At 38.8% G+C, this 15,884-nt stretch overlaps 1 protein-coding gene across 5 annotated transcripts in view; it reads right to left on the bottom strand.

Annotated features, from left to right (window-relative positions):
* The window catches only part of LOC128609979 (ADAMTS-like protein 1), a 112,099-nt gene that overhangs the window by 7,458 nt on the left and 88,757 nt on the right, over positions 1 to 15,884 (bottom strand). For 4 of the 5 annotated variants that reach the window (XM_053628953.1, XM_053628955.1, XM_053628956.1 and 1 more), the window contains 10 exons: positions 14,583 to 14,721; positions 14,382 to 14,432; positions 13,700 to 13,904; positions 10,939 to 11,086; positions 10,679 to 10,763; positions 7,036 to 7,328; positions 3,481 to 3,610; positions 1,563 to 1,773; positions 1,062 to 1,241; positions 333 to 486 (listed from right to left, as the gene is read on the bottom strand). In XM_053628953.1, coding sequence (XP_053484928.1) covers positions 333 to 486; positions 1,062 to 1,241; positions 1,563 to 1,773; positions 3,481 to 3,610; positions 7,036 to 7,328; positions 10,679 to 10,763; positions 10,939 to 11,086; positions 13,700 to 13,904; positions 14,382 to 14,432; positions 14,583 to 14,721 — 1,596 coding nt within the window. Of the gene's footprint in view, positions 1 to 332; positions 487 to 1,061; positions 1,242 to 1,562; positions 1,774 to 3,480; positions 3,611 to 7,035; positions 7,329 to 10,674; positions 10,764 to 10,938; positions 11,087 to 13,699; positions 13,905 to 14,381; positions 14,433 to 14,582; positions 14,722 to 15,884 lie in introns of those variants that run through there. The other variant, XM_053628957.1, reaches the window with a different exon arrangement.

Raw genomic sequence — 15,884 nt, 5'->3', positions numbered from 1 at the left:
ATCAGCCCACTGGATTTTCTCATATTGCTCCCTTAGTGCTCCCACTTCTTTTACTTTATACATGTCTCCTGCTATCTACTCCCTTATTTTAAAAAGTCTAATGAATAACATGTTTAGATGCCTTGTAGGACATTTTCTGGCTCGTAATATGAATGACAAAATAAACAATTTAATACATTAATAAGTCTTAGACAATGGAGTGATAAATAACAGCACATGTGTCTTAACCTAGACTCGTTGCAGATTCATCACAGTCGCATTGGAATGTTTTAATGTGTGCTGAATTTTGCAATCTGAAAAAAGGAGCTGGCATTGAACCAAAGTTATCTTACTCTCACAGGGTCCAGAGGAACATGATCGAGCTGTCGAGGGCTTCGGAATAGAAGAGCAGGCCTCTGGAATCAGAGTTTGGTACTGTCCATTCAGCCCCATCCTCCTGCACACCACTAGCAACCTCTGGGTCCCTTCTCCACAAGCTGCTGAACACTGGACAAGCAACAGATAAGCACAGACATTCACTATAGTACAGATGACCACATTCAGTAACTCTGCTGTAGATAACTTTTGGTCAGGAACTATTATGCTAACCCTGGCATGAACTGTGTGCATGATTAACAATGTATGCGAGCATTCCCTTACTCTGATGAACAAAAACGAGCTGACATCCATCAGCCATATGAATTTATCTCACAGGTAACAAAGGATGTGGATCCATCTACATCACTACAATGCAACATATCCTTGTGTAACATTCGAACACTCTCCTGTCAAGTCATTGTGACAGTAAACCGCAAAATGGAATATAAACCTGTGCTTAATATTAAGGTAACATAACCTTGGTGAGGCCAGTGAAGTCATCCTAAAACTGTAACAATTTATTAAGTGATAACTTTGCCAAGAGCGTTTAAGTGTGACATTCAGTACACAAAACACACAATAAAACAACATGAACCCTGTAGCTGCACGGAAAGTATGAACAGTAATAATATGGTCGACAGAATTTTGAAACTTAACCAGGAACATGAGATTAGTTTCTCTACGAGAGAATACATGTTTCTGACCTGTGTCCAATTTGAGAAGACCCACTGAGCAGGGCAGTCTATCAGGCCACAAGGCTGCAATGTGGGCAAGCTTGAAGAGGGACAGAAGGTTTCAGGTAACTCCAGTACACTTCCATCTGCCATTCGCTGCTTACAAATAACATCCCTCTTCTGATGGCCACCTCCACATGTATGAGAACACTGTGCAGAGACAAAGACTTCTAATTGAACTCCCCTTGCATTGGCTGCAAGGACCATGACCTAAATAAAAAGCCAAACTTCTATCATATAGTGCACTCTGGGAAATTACAAGAAGGCTTTTTATTAACATGCTGCTTGATATTGCAATGGGGTCAAATCAAGTTTGACTAAATAATCATGCACAAGGCGTATATATCATTAGAAGTGTAGTTACATTGAAAAAGATGCTGCAAGAGTCATTTTCAAACATATGGTATTGTTATTTTGTTTCATCACACCCCTTCGAGAATTCTGCAAGACCGGACCATTTTTATATTGTACCTGACTCCATTCCTGTGGATCCCACATGGGAGGACAATCAAAACGATTACAGGCCTGCACAGAGGAGGGCTTGGGCTGCCGACACTTCTCATCTTTGACCCTCTCGGTGTGGTTGCTATGTGCGCTTACTTTCAGTGTGCAGGTGACAGCTCGAGTCTGGAGGCCAACACCACATGTTGCCGAACAGGTGCTCCAAGCCTCCAGCTCCCACCTGGACAGACATACAGAAACAATCAAAGGACTGCAAATGTATGAATGTTTTTCATTTTGATCTAAAGGGTGATTCTTGAATGTTGTTTCTAAGGCAAATATATTGAATATGATGGCTATTTATTAATTCATTTTCAAAACAAAAGATACAAATTTATTAAAGAAAAAAAAATTGTGCTCCCATCCAACAAGTGGTTTTCATTCAGCCAACAAGTGTGCAGCATATGTGTGAACTTCGCTGTTCGCTGGAAAAGCATCCCAGGTGGCTCCTCATGAAGCAGGGTGAGAGAATGACAAAGGTGTGCAAAGCTACTTGTAATACACAATATTTTCACACCTGTTTTGGAATGATTCCACGTTATTTCATAGTGTCCAACATCTTCCCTATTAGACATTCCAATGTCCAAATGTCGAAATGACTTCAATGATAAACAGATTTAGTTAGTTTGCTTACGTTTACATATTTTGTCGAGTAATACAACTGTTCATAAACTGAAGCACATTTTCAATGAATATCTGTGTACTCTCACAGAAACTCAAGTCATGAGGTTCCTGAATGAGCATTTCCATGGACGTGATCAAATATCCACATAGTCACAGCATTGAGGATATTACAATCCCACTGGTGTCTTTGACCTGAGGGCCACCTCTTTAACGCTCTTGGTGGCAACAGTTGACGTTGGAATAGACGAGCACCTCCAATACACCAAGACCACCAGCAGTTAGCTCAAGCTCAAGCCAGTCTAGGTCTCCCCCGATGATATGACAGTTCAGGCTGGAGGAGAAAAGCTGCAGATTCCCTTTATATAAGGAAAGCAACCAAAGCATTGGAGGCGGTGTTGAGGTCCAGTTACGGACTACCAGAGTCCAAAGGAAACAAGCAGAACACAAAGTTTGTTGTGCTTGAAAACAAAAGCAACACTTGAAAAAACAGGCTGGAGAAAGGCAGAAGGCCTCTAGGTTTTTATGTCTATGGCATGAGGTGTGGAAGCGCAGCACAGCGAAGCGTAACGTAGGTGGGCGGTGTAGATTTTCCAGCCGCAGACCACTACATTTGCTATTTTACATTCTACAAAAGGTTTTGAATATTTTAACACCAGGGACTTTAATGCGTTCCTCACCGGCAGCTGCAAAATACACAAGACAGTAATTTTAACTCTTAAACTGATGTCTCAATTATCTGTTATTTACAAGAATTTCTTATCTTGGTCTGAGCAATACATGCATTAGTGCTAGTAATAAACCTTTGAACACAACACATTAATGCACACTTTTACTCTCTTGTCTATTTCCTTTTCCTGAACATACTTGAATGAAAATACGAGGCTGGTTTAAGCGATGGATCCAGAAAACGTGTATGGCAGATGAGCCTCGGAGGCAAAGACTAGTCTCTACAATGCATAGCTCATATCTGTTTCCAGAATTAATAAACCTGGAATCCTAGCTGACTCTTTAGCACAGTTTAAATGCTGATCAGTGTGCACTGCTTCAGCAGGAGTGTCTAGCCTTCATTTCAATTTCCACAAGCTTAGCATGAGAGCAGTTCTCAGCCTGTTTTTTTATTTTTTGTTTAAACACTGCATTTATACATTTTCACTAATACAAATAAAACATCTGGACCAAATCTACCTTCAGATCACACACACACACACACACACACACACACACACACACACACACACACACACAGACCACTCCATGTTCTTACCTGGGTGGACAAGGTTCAGTATTACAGGGTTGCACCAGTTGAAGAGGTCTCTGTGTGCTCACACACTCACTTTCATCTGCAGCTTCTCTCGTCTGCTTGTTCAAACAGATCACCACTGCCTCTTTTATCCCTAAGGCGCAAATTATAAATAAATACAACATAAGTAAGAAGCCCTGTATGATATTACATCTCATCAACTGAGTGAATCCATCAACTCTTTGAGTGACTTTTCAGAAGGGATAATGAACATACCCTTAACCACATGCATTTCAACTATAGAGACAAAAGTACAGATATAGAAGTCATGTGAAATATAAGATGTATGTTTCCATCCAGTAATCTCATGTATTATGTCATGTTGTGTGGAAAGCGTTGGGGGGTGTGGGGTGGGGGGGTCATTTATAATTTCTTATAATTACACCACTCTGTGGATGTTTGCCAGACATTACACTATTCCTGGAGCTACTTTCGTCACTGTAATTGTAACTTTACTCTACTAAACTTCTATGACCGTAAATGATTTTTCAAAAAATTTACAAAGGGGATTTAGTTCACACCAAATGAAGACAAGGTCTCTTTATAAGGATATTAGAGATGAGATAAGACCGAGATCATTACAGGTCATGGTGGGGTTGAAAGTGATTTAGCTGGGAGAGAAACCGGCTGTCATTAAGGAAGGAAGTCATAAATTTATACTGTAAGGAAGTAAAGAGAGATATAGAGATGGGGAAGGAAAGACCAGACAGTTACAAGGTCCAAGATAGTGAAAATATATCTGTATATGTCACAGAGGGAAGACAAAGCACCACAAGGTGTTCATGTGCTGCGCTGTTGAAGTAGAAGCAGACATGTCGTAGCGTGTGCAATGGTGGAGTCAGGGTTCTAGATGGAGCAAGTGTATTTAGTGCATGCACATAGACACACATACACACACAGTTCTAAAACATAATTAGTGGTGCACATAAAATGGCTAATTTCTCTTTAATCTAAACATCCCTTGATTAGACTCAATGAAGCAAATTACATAAAAACACGGCAGGTTGTGTAGCAGCTAATCCAAACACAGTGGGTGCTAATTTCTAGAAGCATGCAGGACATTGTGCAAGGCCCAGACTAATGAATGAATGATTCGTTCATCTTTTGGTCTGTTCGTGGTGTCAGAGCCAAAAATGAGCCTAGAAATTTGTGTCTACCACATCAAAGAGGCTGTTAGTGTGATGCTACACAGGACTCCATTCTGTTAAAGTGTGTGTGTGTGTGTTTGTGTGATACATAGCAAATATAAAATTGGCCTTTGATAGTTGTGTAATAATATGTGAGAAAGAACAGCATACCAACAGTAAACCAAGGTATTCAGTGTAACAGAATGACAGATTTTAGTACCATGTATCAAGTATCATGTTTGGTGGAGGTTCTGTTTCCACAATTTCCACTTGATTTAGTTCCATTTGAAAGGACTATTAAGTCAAATAGTTTTAATATGAGCATATGCAGGTCTTCATAAAATAAAGCATTTGGAATTATAGCTGTTCTTACACATAGTCTACTCATTCTTCACAACAATAATACTTACACGGTTGACAGATTAGCTGTTTCTGATCAAACTATGTATGGTTATAACAAAGTTATTACATACAAGATCTAACACAAATGTCTAGAATTGATTCTAATTATGGCATTTGTGGCTTGTGTTGTCTTTGTACTGACATTGTGATCCTGAAAAATCTGAATAAACCAGAGATATTATAGTTTATATATATATATATATATATATATATATATATATATATATATATATATATATATATATATATATACACACACACTACCAGATATCAGCTGTGGGGGTGTAACACAACACCACTATCTGCATCTGCATCTATTTAGTGCTCCCAATATCCATATGTGTATCTCTGTTCAGAAGTGGGCATGGTCTAAGCATGATTTTTTTCTTCCTTTTAATTTTTATTTTTATTTTTTAAAATATGAATCCTACCACTCCCCCTCTGTAAACACTGGAAAATGCTGGAGAAAAACCCAGAGGTAGAAATGCCAGTACTGTTAGCATGGTCTGTGAATTCTGCCTCTGACAGTTCCTCAACCTCAGCTACATCGCTGAAGTTTATAACTGGTGTCAACTACAGATGGATGCAGGGCTTCTTTTTAATTCTTGCTCAAGCAGATATTACTTTTGTTTGTATCTGCCTGTGGTATTTTCTAATAAATTTAGTTGGTTCCATTTCAGTGAATATAAACAACCTAGTAGCTAACAACCAACGAGAACACACAACGAGAACAAACAATTTGAAAGACTATAGACAGACAGTACCACAGGTACAAATGATTAAATAATAGTTTCAATCATGATCCAAAACTATAAAACAGATCAAGACTATCTAAGATATATGCACAAAGAATGACACTGATGTGCCAAAGAATGACCTCAAAGATTTAAACTACTCTTAAGGTTTAAGAACAGTCGTATTGCTGAAAAGTACATAAGAAAGCATTTAGAGTTGTGGTGTATAGTCAAATTGACAGATAAAATCAAGATTAATGTGTATTGAAGTCATGCAAGGAAGAAAGTATATAGATGAAGGGACCTGTTCAGGGTCCAAGGCATAAGCACCACATCTGTAAAACATCATAGCATAGGCAACGATAGTTGCTAGTGAAATTGTTCACTGGTCTTTATTAATGATATGACTGATGACAGCAGTGCGGGATGAACTCTGAAGTGTACAAAAGCATCTCAACTGATCAGATCCAGCTAAAAGTCCCAAAAGTCAGTCAACAGCACTTTACCTAGCAGCAGGATGAACACCCAAAAGACACTGCTAAACTATGTTTTTTTTATAGCCAAAGTATGGAATATTCTTGGCTGGCCAAGTTGATCATGACCTGAACCATGAGTCACTGATCTTACATTTCTCTTTATAGAAGCTACAGGACTACAGAAAGCGAAAAATATTGCATGACCATTACACCCATATGAGGACCTTTGCCAAACAAAGTTGGAAGCACAAATCTTCTATAATGTCTTTGTATGCTGTAGCATTACAATTTCCCTTCGCTGGTCCTGTTCCAGCATGACAATACCCCTGTGCACAAAGTGAGGTCCATGAAGACATGGTTTGCAAAGGTTGATGTGAAAGAACTAGAGTAGTCTGCACAGAACCCTGACATTGGCCCCACTGAACCTCAGCTGACTGTGCCCCAGGACTCTGCACCCGACATCAGAGACTGACATCATTAATGCTCTTTTGGCTGAATGTGTTCAAATCCCCACAGCCATGCTCCAAAAGCTAGTGGAAAGCCTTCCCAGAAGAGTGGAGGTTATTATAACAACAAAGGGAGACTAAATCTGGAATGGGATGTTCAAAAAGCACATCTGGGTGCGATGGTCAGGCATCCACAAACTTTTGACCATATAGTGTATATGAACTTCATATATGCAAATGCAATTTGTATTTAAATCTCCCCAACCTATATATGGTTTACAGTACTACTTTTTCTAGTCTAGTAGTCTTGACTAGAAGCAAGCACATTACTCACCTCCTCCACACAATTCGGAGCACTCAGTAAACCCATCATACTCCCAGTCATGTAGCTCTTCTTGCTCTGTAGCTGTGTTTCTAATTCTCTCGCTCTCCTGCTCAGTTCTCACTCCAGGGCAGGGCGTGCGGTAACAGGGTTGCATCTCTGGGGGCTTCTGTCCTTCACACTCATCATCTGGAAGATCAGCAACCGTCTGGGTGAAGGAGAGCAACACCTGACACTTCACGGTCCTCCTCTGTATGCCAGCGCCACATGATCTACTGCAGGGCCCCCAAGCTCCTCGAATGAACCTGCAAAACAAATTGACACAAAACACACTCTGATGTGAAATCATAATGTGAATTGACACTAATAAAAAGCCGCTTTGACAATCTGGGTTCCTTCTGGCACTCGTTTCATTTTCACACGTTTTAGTTATTTACAGCTAAGTTCATAAACTGCACTTATTTCTCACATCCAGCTGTTATTGCAATTCTTTAAACAGCTGTAAGGCATTAAACCTCAATGCTCTTGAATAAACTGCTTTGATGCATGCTTCCTCACAGTTAAGAATCAAACAGAAAATTGTAAATACTATGAGATCAGTGTTTTTATAGCTTCTCTTCAAGCAAGCATTTCCTGTTGTCAACCTGAGAGGTAGAACAGCAACATATTTATTTGATAACAAACTTAATAGTATGAACTACAAGGAAACTGAACTGAATTGCCAAGTTATTCTATAAGCTTCACAGTTGATAACAGTTAAAGATGTCAAACGTCCTTCAAACTATACCTTGCTGATGAAATAGAAGATTATAGAAATAATGTCAGATTGACCATTAATTTTGTTTGGAGAGGGCTCATGCTTACTGTGAGACATTGATGACAGTATCACCGCCTCTGCTGTCACTGTCTAATAGATCGCTCTTAGGCAGGTAAATCAAAAAGCCAGGAGCATCAGTGCCTTCTGAGGAGCATAATATAAAACTATCTGGAAGAAGATTTTATACATATGACCTACCAAAAGTATTGGTGCTCAGGAAACCTGACATTTGCCTTTTGATTATTTAATGAAAGCCCAGACACCACTGTAAGCCAGATCTGAAGGTCCATCAACTGCACTTTCTTTTTCAGTCAAAAAACTCTTTCATTTAAAATCACAAGCCAATCTGGGTTTCTACTTTGCAGGCCTTCATACATCTGCATCCCAAATAAATATCAAGTCAGTGATATAGAAATACTGTGCAAAGATAATGAGAGTACTTTAACTGTCATCAACTGCTTAAAGCATATGGTGGTTCTTTGCCATCTGTAGGAAACGTGTTATCCTGTGGATATTATAGCGTCAAGAATCGAAGTATTTTTGTGATGTTCTCTATTCCATGGCTTTAAGTGACTTTTGCAGTCTTAGCTGCTAGTAGCCAGTTATGGTGATCATGCCTCTGAGGCTATCATCCACATTTTTTGCTGACTGAACTGTGAAACCACAGCATAAGCATGCTTCCTCTTTTTATGTTCCAGTGCACTGAGAAACCAATAACTAGGTTCCGATGGTCCTCAACAAGCACCCTAGAGGCCTTTCTTTCTTTCTTTCTTTATTTATTACAACATCCTGCAGGATGCTTCCAAAACTTTGGTTAATGCATCAACAATGAAACTACATTCAGACTACATTTCTCAGAATACACATGATTATTTTATGCGAGAATCTTATTCTTATGTCACTCTTATGGCAACACTGAGGCCTGTTGTATACTGATTTGTCTATTGTCTATCAAATGCGATAGACAAATTGTCTACTGTCTATCAAATTGTCAAACCCGCGCAATATGTTTTAATCTTGATCTTCGCAAGTAATTACTACAGTGGTTTAGAGTGTATTTGAAGAAATGGCAGGCTTAAAGCTTGGCAGCAGAGGTGCAATAAGTTTAACACAGGAATTTCCTTCTCGTTCCTTTCGTATCCGTACGCCTGCGCCCATATGGCAGGCAGATATTGTTGTTGGCTTCTGGGTGACAGCATATTATATGCTGTTATTTATGTGCTTTGGGGGGAAGACATGCCTCTTGCAAAGAGCAAAATCATATGCTTTTGCAATGGACAACTCTCTCAGACTGCATAACTCTCAAAAACCTTGAGAGAAACGGGTCAGCAGTGCTAAAACATACGAAGCATCATCTAGCATAGATCAAAGTTGAGGTCTTTCAAAGGTGATTGTATGCACATTCCTATATATATATATATATATATATATATATATATATATATATATATATATATATATATATATATATATATATCTGCAAAGCATTTAACCAAAGAATCATTTTACATATGTTACTAAATGTATTTATTGAGTTATAGTGATATAGAGTTGGAAGAGAGAATGGTGAAATGCATGTGAAACAGAACCCAGTCATTGCATCCAATCCAATTCCTCCCTTATGGTTTAAAGAATTTCTTTAAATCTCAATGGTTACTGCATTGTTGAAATGTTCAATTAATTCTAAGGGTTAAATAAATCAAGTTTTGCCTCCAAATTTCATGAAGTCATACAATAACAAAGGTCTCCAAGAGATTAAGTATGTGTGCCAAAATCTACATATTTTGTGGTTTTCACCTTAAGCAACATGTATGACTAGGAGCAGATGCTAGCTCAGGCTACTTCAACTTTATCTTCAGCAAATTCAGCTACTTCAATTCAACTTAACTCCTCATGCTATCCTAGACTCAGGCTAACATGTATGCTTAGGCTCCACATTCACCCCTTTAGCCCCACAATTTAATGTTAAATATATGTAGTGCACCAGTAGACGTCATTGTTCATCCCCACTCTTCTGTACAAATCATCTTCTGCCCCAAAAATCTAATGGTTTCAACAGAACATCAGCTCACAAATAGTTATGAGCTCCCCTTCCATCGACCAGCCTTTTCTTTCATTTCCCACTATTTGTACCAGTCTCTTAATTTCCCTTAAATTCCCAGTACCAATCAGTTTCAGACTTACAAGACCAGACTTACATTCCTCACTCTTCCTCACTCATTCCTTTTCTTATGCTTTCATCCAAAGTGCCTTACAATTGAAATGAGCAAATGAAGCTTAATTAAGCAGTACCGGATTCAAACTTCCAATCAGAATTCGGGAGCCATAACCACTGAACCACCATTCAAATAGTTTCATTGTAGTAACTAACTTTCATAGTAGTTACTGAAATATAAGCTTTAAGCTAGAGCTTTAAGGGGTAAGTACCACCTAGCTCAGAGTTATCTGATTTCTCATTTGAAGACTAGAGGAGATTCATTACTTTCTTCTTCCTTTACATCTCTGGTAAGGAAATATCTTAGGCCTATTTACATGATATCATTTTCTTTAACCTTTTAAAGTCACAAGGTACTTAATTATTTACCTTTTGTGAGTTATTACAATTTTAAATATTACAAATTATTACAATAATTGTAAATTATTACAGGCTCTATCTATTACAGTTGATTGCAGTGAAATTACTAGGAAAGGTATATAGTTATGAGAGTGCCAAATGTAAATATGGACAAGTTTGAAGGGTTAAAAAGGAACAATGTGTTAGAATTGGATTCATGTTCTCCTTTGATAGTAAGGAGTCTACCAGCTTCAAGTGACTTTTACAATAGTTTTACAACTTACGTTGGTTCCTCAGAAATGGCTGTATCTTCCTCAAGTTCTATGGCTTGCTTGAACCAAGGTGGCTTTGCTTCAACAGGCAGTTTCTCTGGAAAGAGGCCAAATGATAAATCCTTGTTAAATGTTTCAGTATTTTTGATTGATGATGCTATATACAACATTCTAAATAATTCATTTGTGTGATTGGGTATATCAATCAAATAATATCAAACATCAGATGCTGATAATGTACAGATAAGCAGGGTAAAGAGAACACTGCTTACCTGCGGGCTTGTAGCAGGGAACAGGAACCAGACAGTCTTCCTTTATGTGTGGCTTTGAGATGGGATTGCAGCCACCAGCATGCAGCCCTCTGTGATCAATGCACAGGACCACTCTGTAGCGCAGGCCTTGTCCACAGGTTACTGTGCACTGTTAAAGACATACATATATACGTATATATAAAAATGTGTAAAATCAGGTTACTACATAGGTTAAATATCAACTTTTTTTCCCCAGTATAAAAACTCTCTCTCTCTCTCTCATGTACACACACACACGAACACACACACTCATTTTCCATACCGCATACACAGGGTCACCTGGATCCTATCCCAGGGAACTTGGGACACAGGGAGGGGGACACTCTGGATGGGGTGCCAACCCATTACAGGATACAATTGTATACACATTCACATATTACAGACAAGGTGGGAATGGCAATCAGCCTACAACATATGTCTTTGGACTGGGGGAGGAAACCAAAGTACCCAGAGGAAACTCCCTAAGCATGGGGAGAACATGCAAACTCCATGAGCACTGGTCGGACGTGGGATTCAAGCCCCCAACCCCAGAAGTGCGAGGCAAACATGCTAACCACTAAACCACAGTGGACAGCAGCCTGTTACTGGACAACTAGACTGACTTAATGAACATTTAACCAAAAAAGCCCCATTAAAAGACAAAGCAACTTCATTGCAAACTACTCATTATCTTTGGTCGGATTACACACAAACACGTGTTGTCTAAAGGGTTAAAAGACAAGGTCAAAGCAGAATGGATAGGTGCAGGTTTTTATGGTGTGTCTTATACCTGGTTTGGATTTAAAAGCTGAAGAACGACTAAAAATCACTTTTTAAAACCTATCAATGTGAATTGGCCTTAATTATCCACAACTGAGTTGTTTGTTCTTATTTGTTATGGATAAAATAATGAGGTCTGTAGTATTCACTTAGCATTTAGACAAAGTCACCTATTCCTGTTGTTGAAGGGGTGACATAAAAATTGAAAATCCACAAAACTGGGTTGTAAGAAATGCAGCAGGATTTTAAAGAGTGCACTTGAAGTGAGAATATCATCATCTTATACCTACATCTGTGCTAAGAAGGTCTTGGGAGAAAGTACAGATGTACATTTTGGACCAATATAGGTTAAAAGAAAACAAAAAAACGTTGCCACCCTTTGCTGCTGGTCCACCCATGTCAGGCTGTGCAATAAATTATGACCACAAAAATTGCAACAGGTTTTGCATCATGTATAGTATAAGGACTGACAGAACCACAGAGCAGATGCCGGCATCTGATATGCACAATGTAGTAATAATAGCTTCTTTACTGACAACATGAAACCGGAACGATTCACCCCAAGCCCCATGTCAAAAGAAAAGGAAGAAGCCTAAAAACTCTGGATAATTTAAAAAAAATGGTTATGAAAAGTGTCTTTAGCCAATACAAGCATTTAAAAGAGATTTAGAATGAAGAACAGTCGAGGGAAACAAAATCCCAGGTTTTCACATTTTTCCGAAGGCCACAAATCTGGGTTCATTAATTTTTGGTTATTCTGTTGTAAAAGGAAATGCATTCTTGAAATAAAGAAAAAACAATCACAAGACATCCAAATGTGGTTCTGATAATGTGGAGAGGCAGATGCTCAGCTCCTTATTTTAGATTAAGACATTGAAGCTTTTTGTTCTTAATAATATCAGATGGAATTTCTGTCTTGTTTTGACCCAAAATTCAAATCTTGTACACTTTTGAAAGTTATAAAGTTTCTCTAATAATGGAGTAGATTAACTACTATATTTTTTTTCATCTCCTTTCATTAATTAACACATTGTTAGTGCTGGACTGCAGTATGGGATCAGAGAAATCAGATAGTAATGAGCTATTTTTTGGAATTAAAATGTGAGTTGCAGGAACTCTATGATATTGCACAGTTACCATGAAGCCCAGCTATTATAAGCATTTAACAGTGAACAGCACAAAGCCCAAGGGTGAGCAATTAAGTTCTAGGTATACTGAGGCACAATGACTATTTCTCTGTTGAAGGGGAAAAGAAAAAGCTAGAGCGTGGGATAACTCCTTTGGGATACAAACTTCTTACATTACACCTAAAAGACAGCAGTTTCTCAGACTTGATCCCCTTACCAGGTACGTTATATATTTTTAGCTTATGGATTTGATGTTTAAAATAGTTCAGATGTAATTGTGCTAAGTGCCTTTAATAACAGTTTGACAAGTTCAGCTAGGGACCGACCAGGAAATTGCCATTTAGTTAATTTTAAATGATACTCCAGAAAAAACACAGTCCTCTACTGAAAATCAGAAGTCAATATTCCCATGTTTAAATAATCTTCTAAACCATAGGCACATTTTCTTTGCAAGAGACCACAATGATTTAGCAACATCACTAGCATTATTTTATTACGTTTGACATATCTTAATAGCAACTTCAATGATAAAATACACCCGATGCACTCATTGATATGATTTCATGACCTTGATTAACTTATAGTTAATGCTTTCTGCTACTGTGCTTCTAGTTCATCGTGCAGAAATATTGATGTGCTGTATCATGTGCTATTTGATAAGCTGCTGAATAATGAGAGCATAAGCTATATTGTTAAATTGAAGACAAATTGGTGGTCATTTGCCAATGATAATTACAATTATGACTGTTGTTGAATAAGCTAAAAAAAAAAAAGAAGGAGTGCAGAAATGTTTGGCAGTGTATATTGGAGAATAGAACAGAATAAATGTTAATTACCGGTGACCATTCCTGCGCAATCCATGTTGGACAGTCAAACGTGTTGCATGGTTGCACGACAGATGTCTTGGATGCGTACAAACACTTCCATTCATCTGTGGGAGTAATGTTTCCCTGCATATCTTCTTCCACACATGAGACGGAACGACTTTGAACTCCCCCACCGCAGGACGTAGAACAGGCAGTCCAGGGGCTGCTCTCCCATCTCACATGTGAAATATCAGAGTTTAAGTGGAACTTTCAAGTGCTTTTCCATTTCAGGTCAAAAACTTTTAATGTTAGTAATAAACATATCATATTTATCAACATCACAGTAGTGTTTTAGGCCTTAAGTTAAGAGCAAGCAATATTGACATGCACAAAAAAACCAAAATTCCCCAAGCAGTTCACTTCTGATTTGCTGAAAGGCCACACTGCAGTCTCACTAGCTTAAAGCATCTGCACTGACTACTGCAAGAGGACTGAAAGCCTTCACTGTCTCAGCCTGGCTTTAGGCCCAGTGAGTGCTTCATTGAAATAGAATGTGAAACCTCTGGCTCTCTGCTATTGTGGAAGAGAACTTGAAATGTTACTCTGCAAAGACAGGCTGAGGTGGACTGGAAAGCTGGCCAGGAGTGAGAGGTTTTGGGCAGGCCAAGGGAAAAGTGCAGCAAAAGGCCTAGGAGGAAGTTAAAGTACATACCGAGGCAGTGGGTGGTAGAGGTCATAGGGCATTATTTGCTTGTAGCCATCACTAAAAATTGGATATCAAATATATGGAATGTTATACACAAAGCTATGACATTTGGGTTAAATATAATCCACAGATGTCATCTTTATTCAAATGATAAAGAACAGTTACTTGCCTGAGCCTTCAGGTTGCATAACAGTTTTAATCACCTACCTGGCAGGACAAGGATCCATGTTGCACTCCTGCAGTCTGGGTTTGGGCTTGACATTCTCAGGGTAATAATGGCAATACTGGTCCACCACCACACGATTACTGCGCAGGTCAAAGCACTCTGCTGAAGTCAGCTGATACCCTGCGTATACATTAAAAAGAGGTGAATTTGCAGACACACTCAATTCAATTCAATTCAGTTCAATTCAATTTTATCTGTATAGCCCATTTAACAATGGACATTGTCACAATGAGGCTTTACAGAAATATATAAATTCAACATATAAGTTTTAAATTTATAAATTTATCCCTAATGAGCAAGCCAGAGGCAACGATGACAAGGAAAACTCCCTGAGGCAATATGAGGAAGAAATCTGTGTATAGACCTTCTATAGCTGTGTACTACAACCCCAATTCCAAAAAAGTTGGCATGCAGTGTAAAATGTAAATAAAAACAGTATGCAATGATTTGCAAATCGAATAAACCCCTATGTTATTCACATTAGAACATAGAAAACATATAAAATGTTTAAACTGAGTAAATGTACCATTCTAAGAAAAAAATAAAGTAATTTTGAATTTGATGGCGATGACACGTCTCAAAAAAGTTGGAACGGGGTGTCACGTATCGTGACGTAACGGAGATAAGGTAGGATGCAAGCGCAGTGTGAACAGTTTTATTGAGAGACACACAGGCAGGTAAATCCAGAACGTGATCCAATAAACGTAATCCAGTAACATGCAAAGTTCAGACGATCGGCAAACAGGCATAAACGAGGCAAGGCAGAAATCAAAGTCGTGGTCACGGGATACAGGGTCGATATACCAAACATGAAACATAAACAACAGTGAGGGACTGGTAGCGGAGAAACCAGCGTGAACTTAACAAACGAACCTAAACATGAAACATGACATGAACTATGACTATGAATCTAAACATGAAACATGAAACTATGGACTGACTGTGGTTATCTATCGTAAGGACTCTAAACTAATCTACTATAACTCATTCAATATTCCGCCTTGTGTGCTGGGAGGCGCGCGGTATATATGCGGAGATAATCAGTGTTGTAATGGCTGACGGCTGAGGGCAATTCAGACACACGTGAAACTACAACCAATGACAGAACGGGGAGGAGACATGACAGAAACATAAACAAATGCACGTGTCGAAATGTCACGATTGTCCACAAGGGTAAAGCAGGTGCTCGCGCACCTGCTCGTGCACGCGCGCTCACATGCTCCACAGCGTGCTGCTTAAAGGGGAACTCGTGACACGGGGCAGCAAAAGACTGGCAAGTAAGT

The sequence above is a fragment of the Ictalurus furcatus genome, chromosome 7, assembly GCF_023375685.1.
Source record: "Ictalurus furcatus strain D&B chromosome 7, Billie_1.0, whole genome shotgun sequence".
Taxonomy (NCBI): domain Eukaryota; kingdom Metazoa; phylum Chordata; class Actinopteri; order Siluriformes; family Ictaluridae; genus Ictalurus; species Ictalurus furcatus.
Note: the sequence above shows the minus strand (reverse complement) of the source record. Positions and strands in the feature narration are given on the sequence as shown.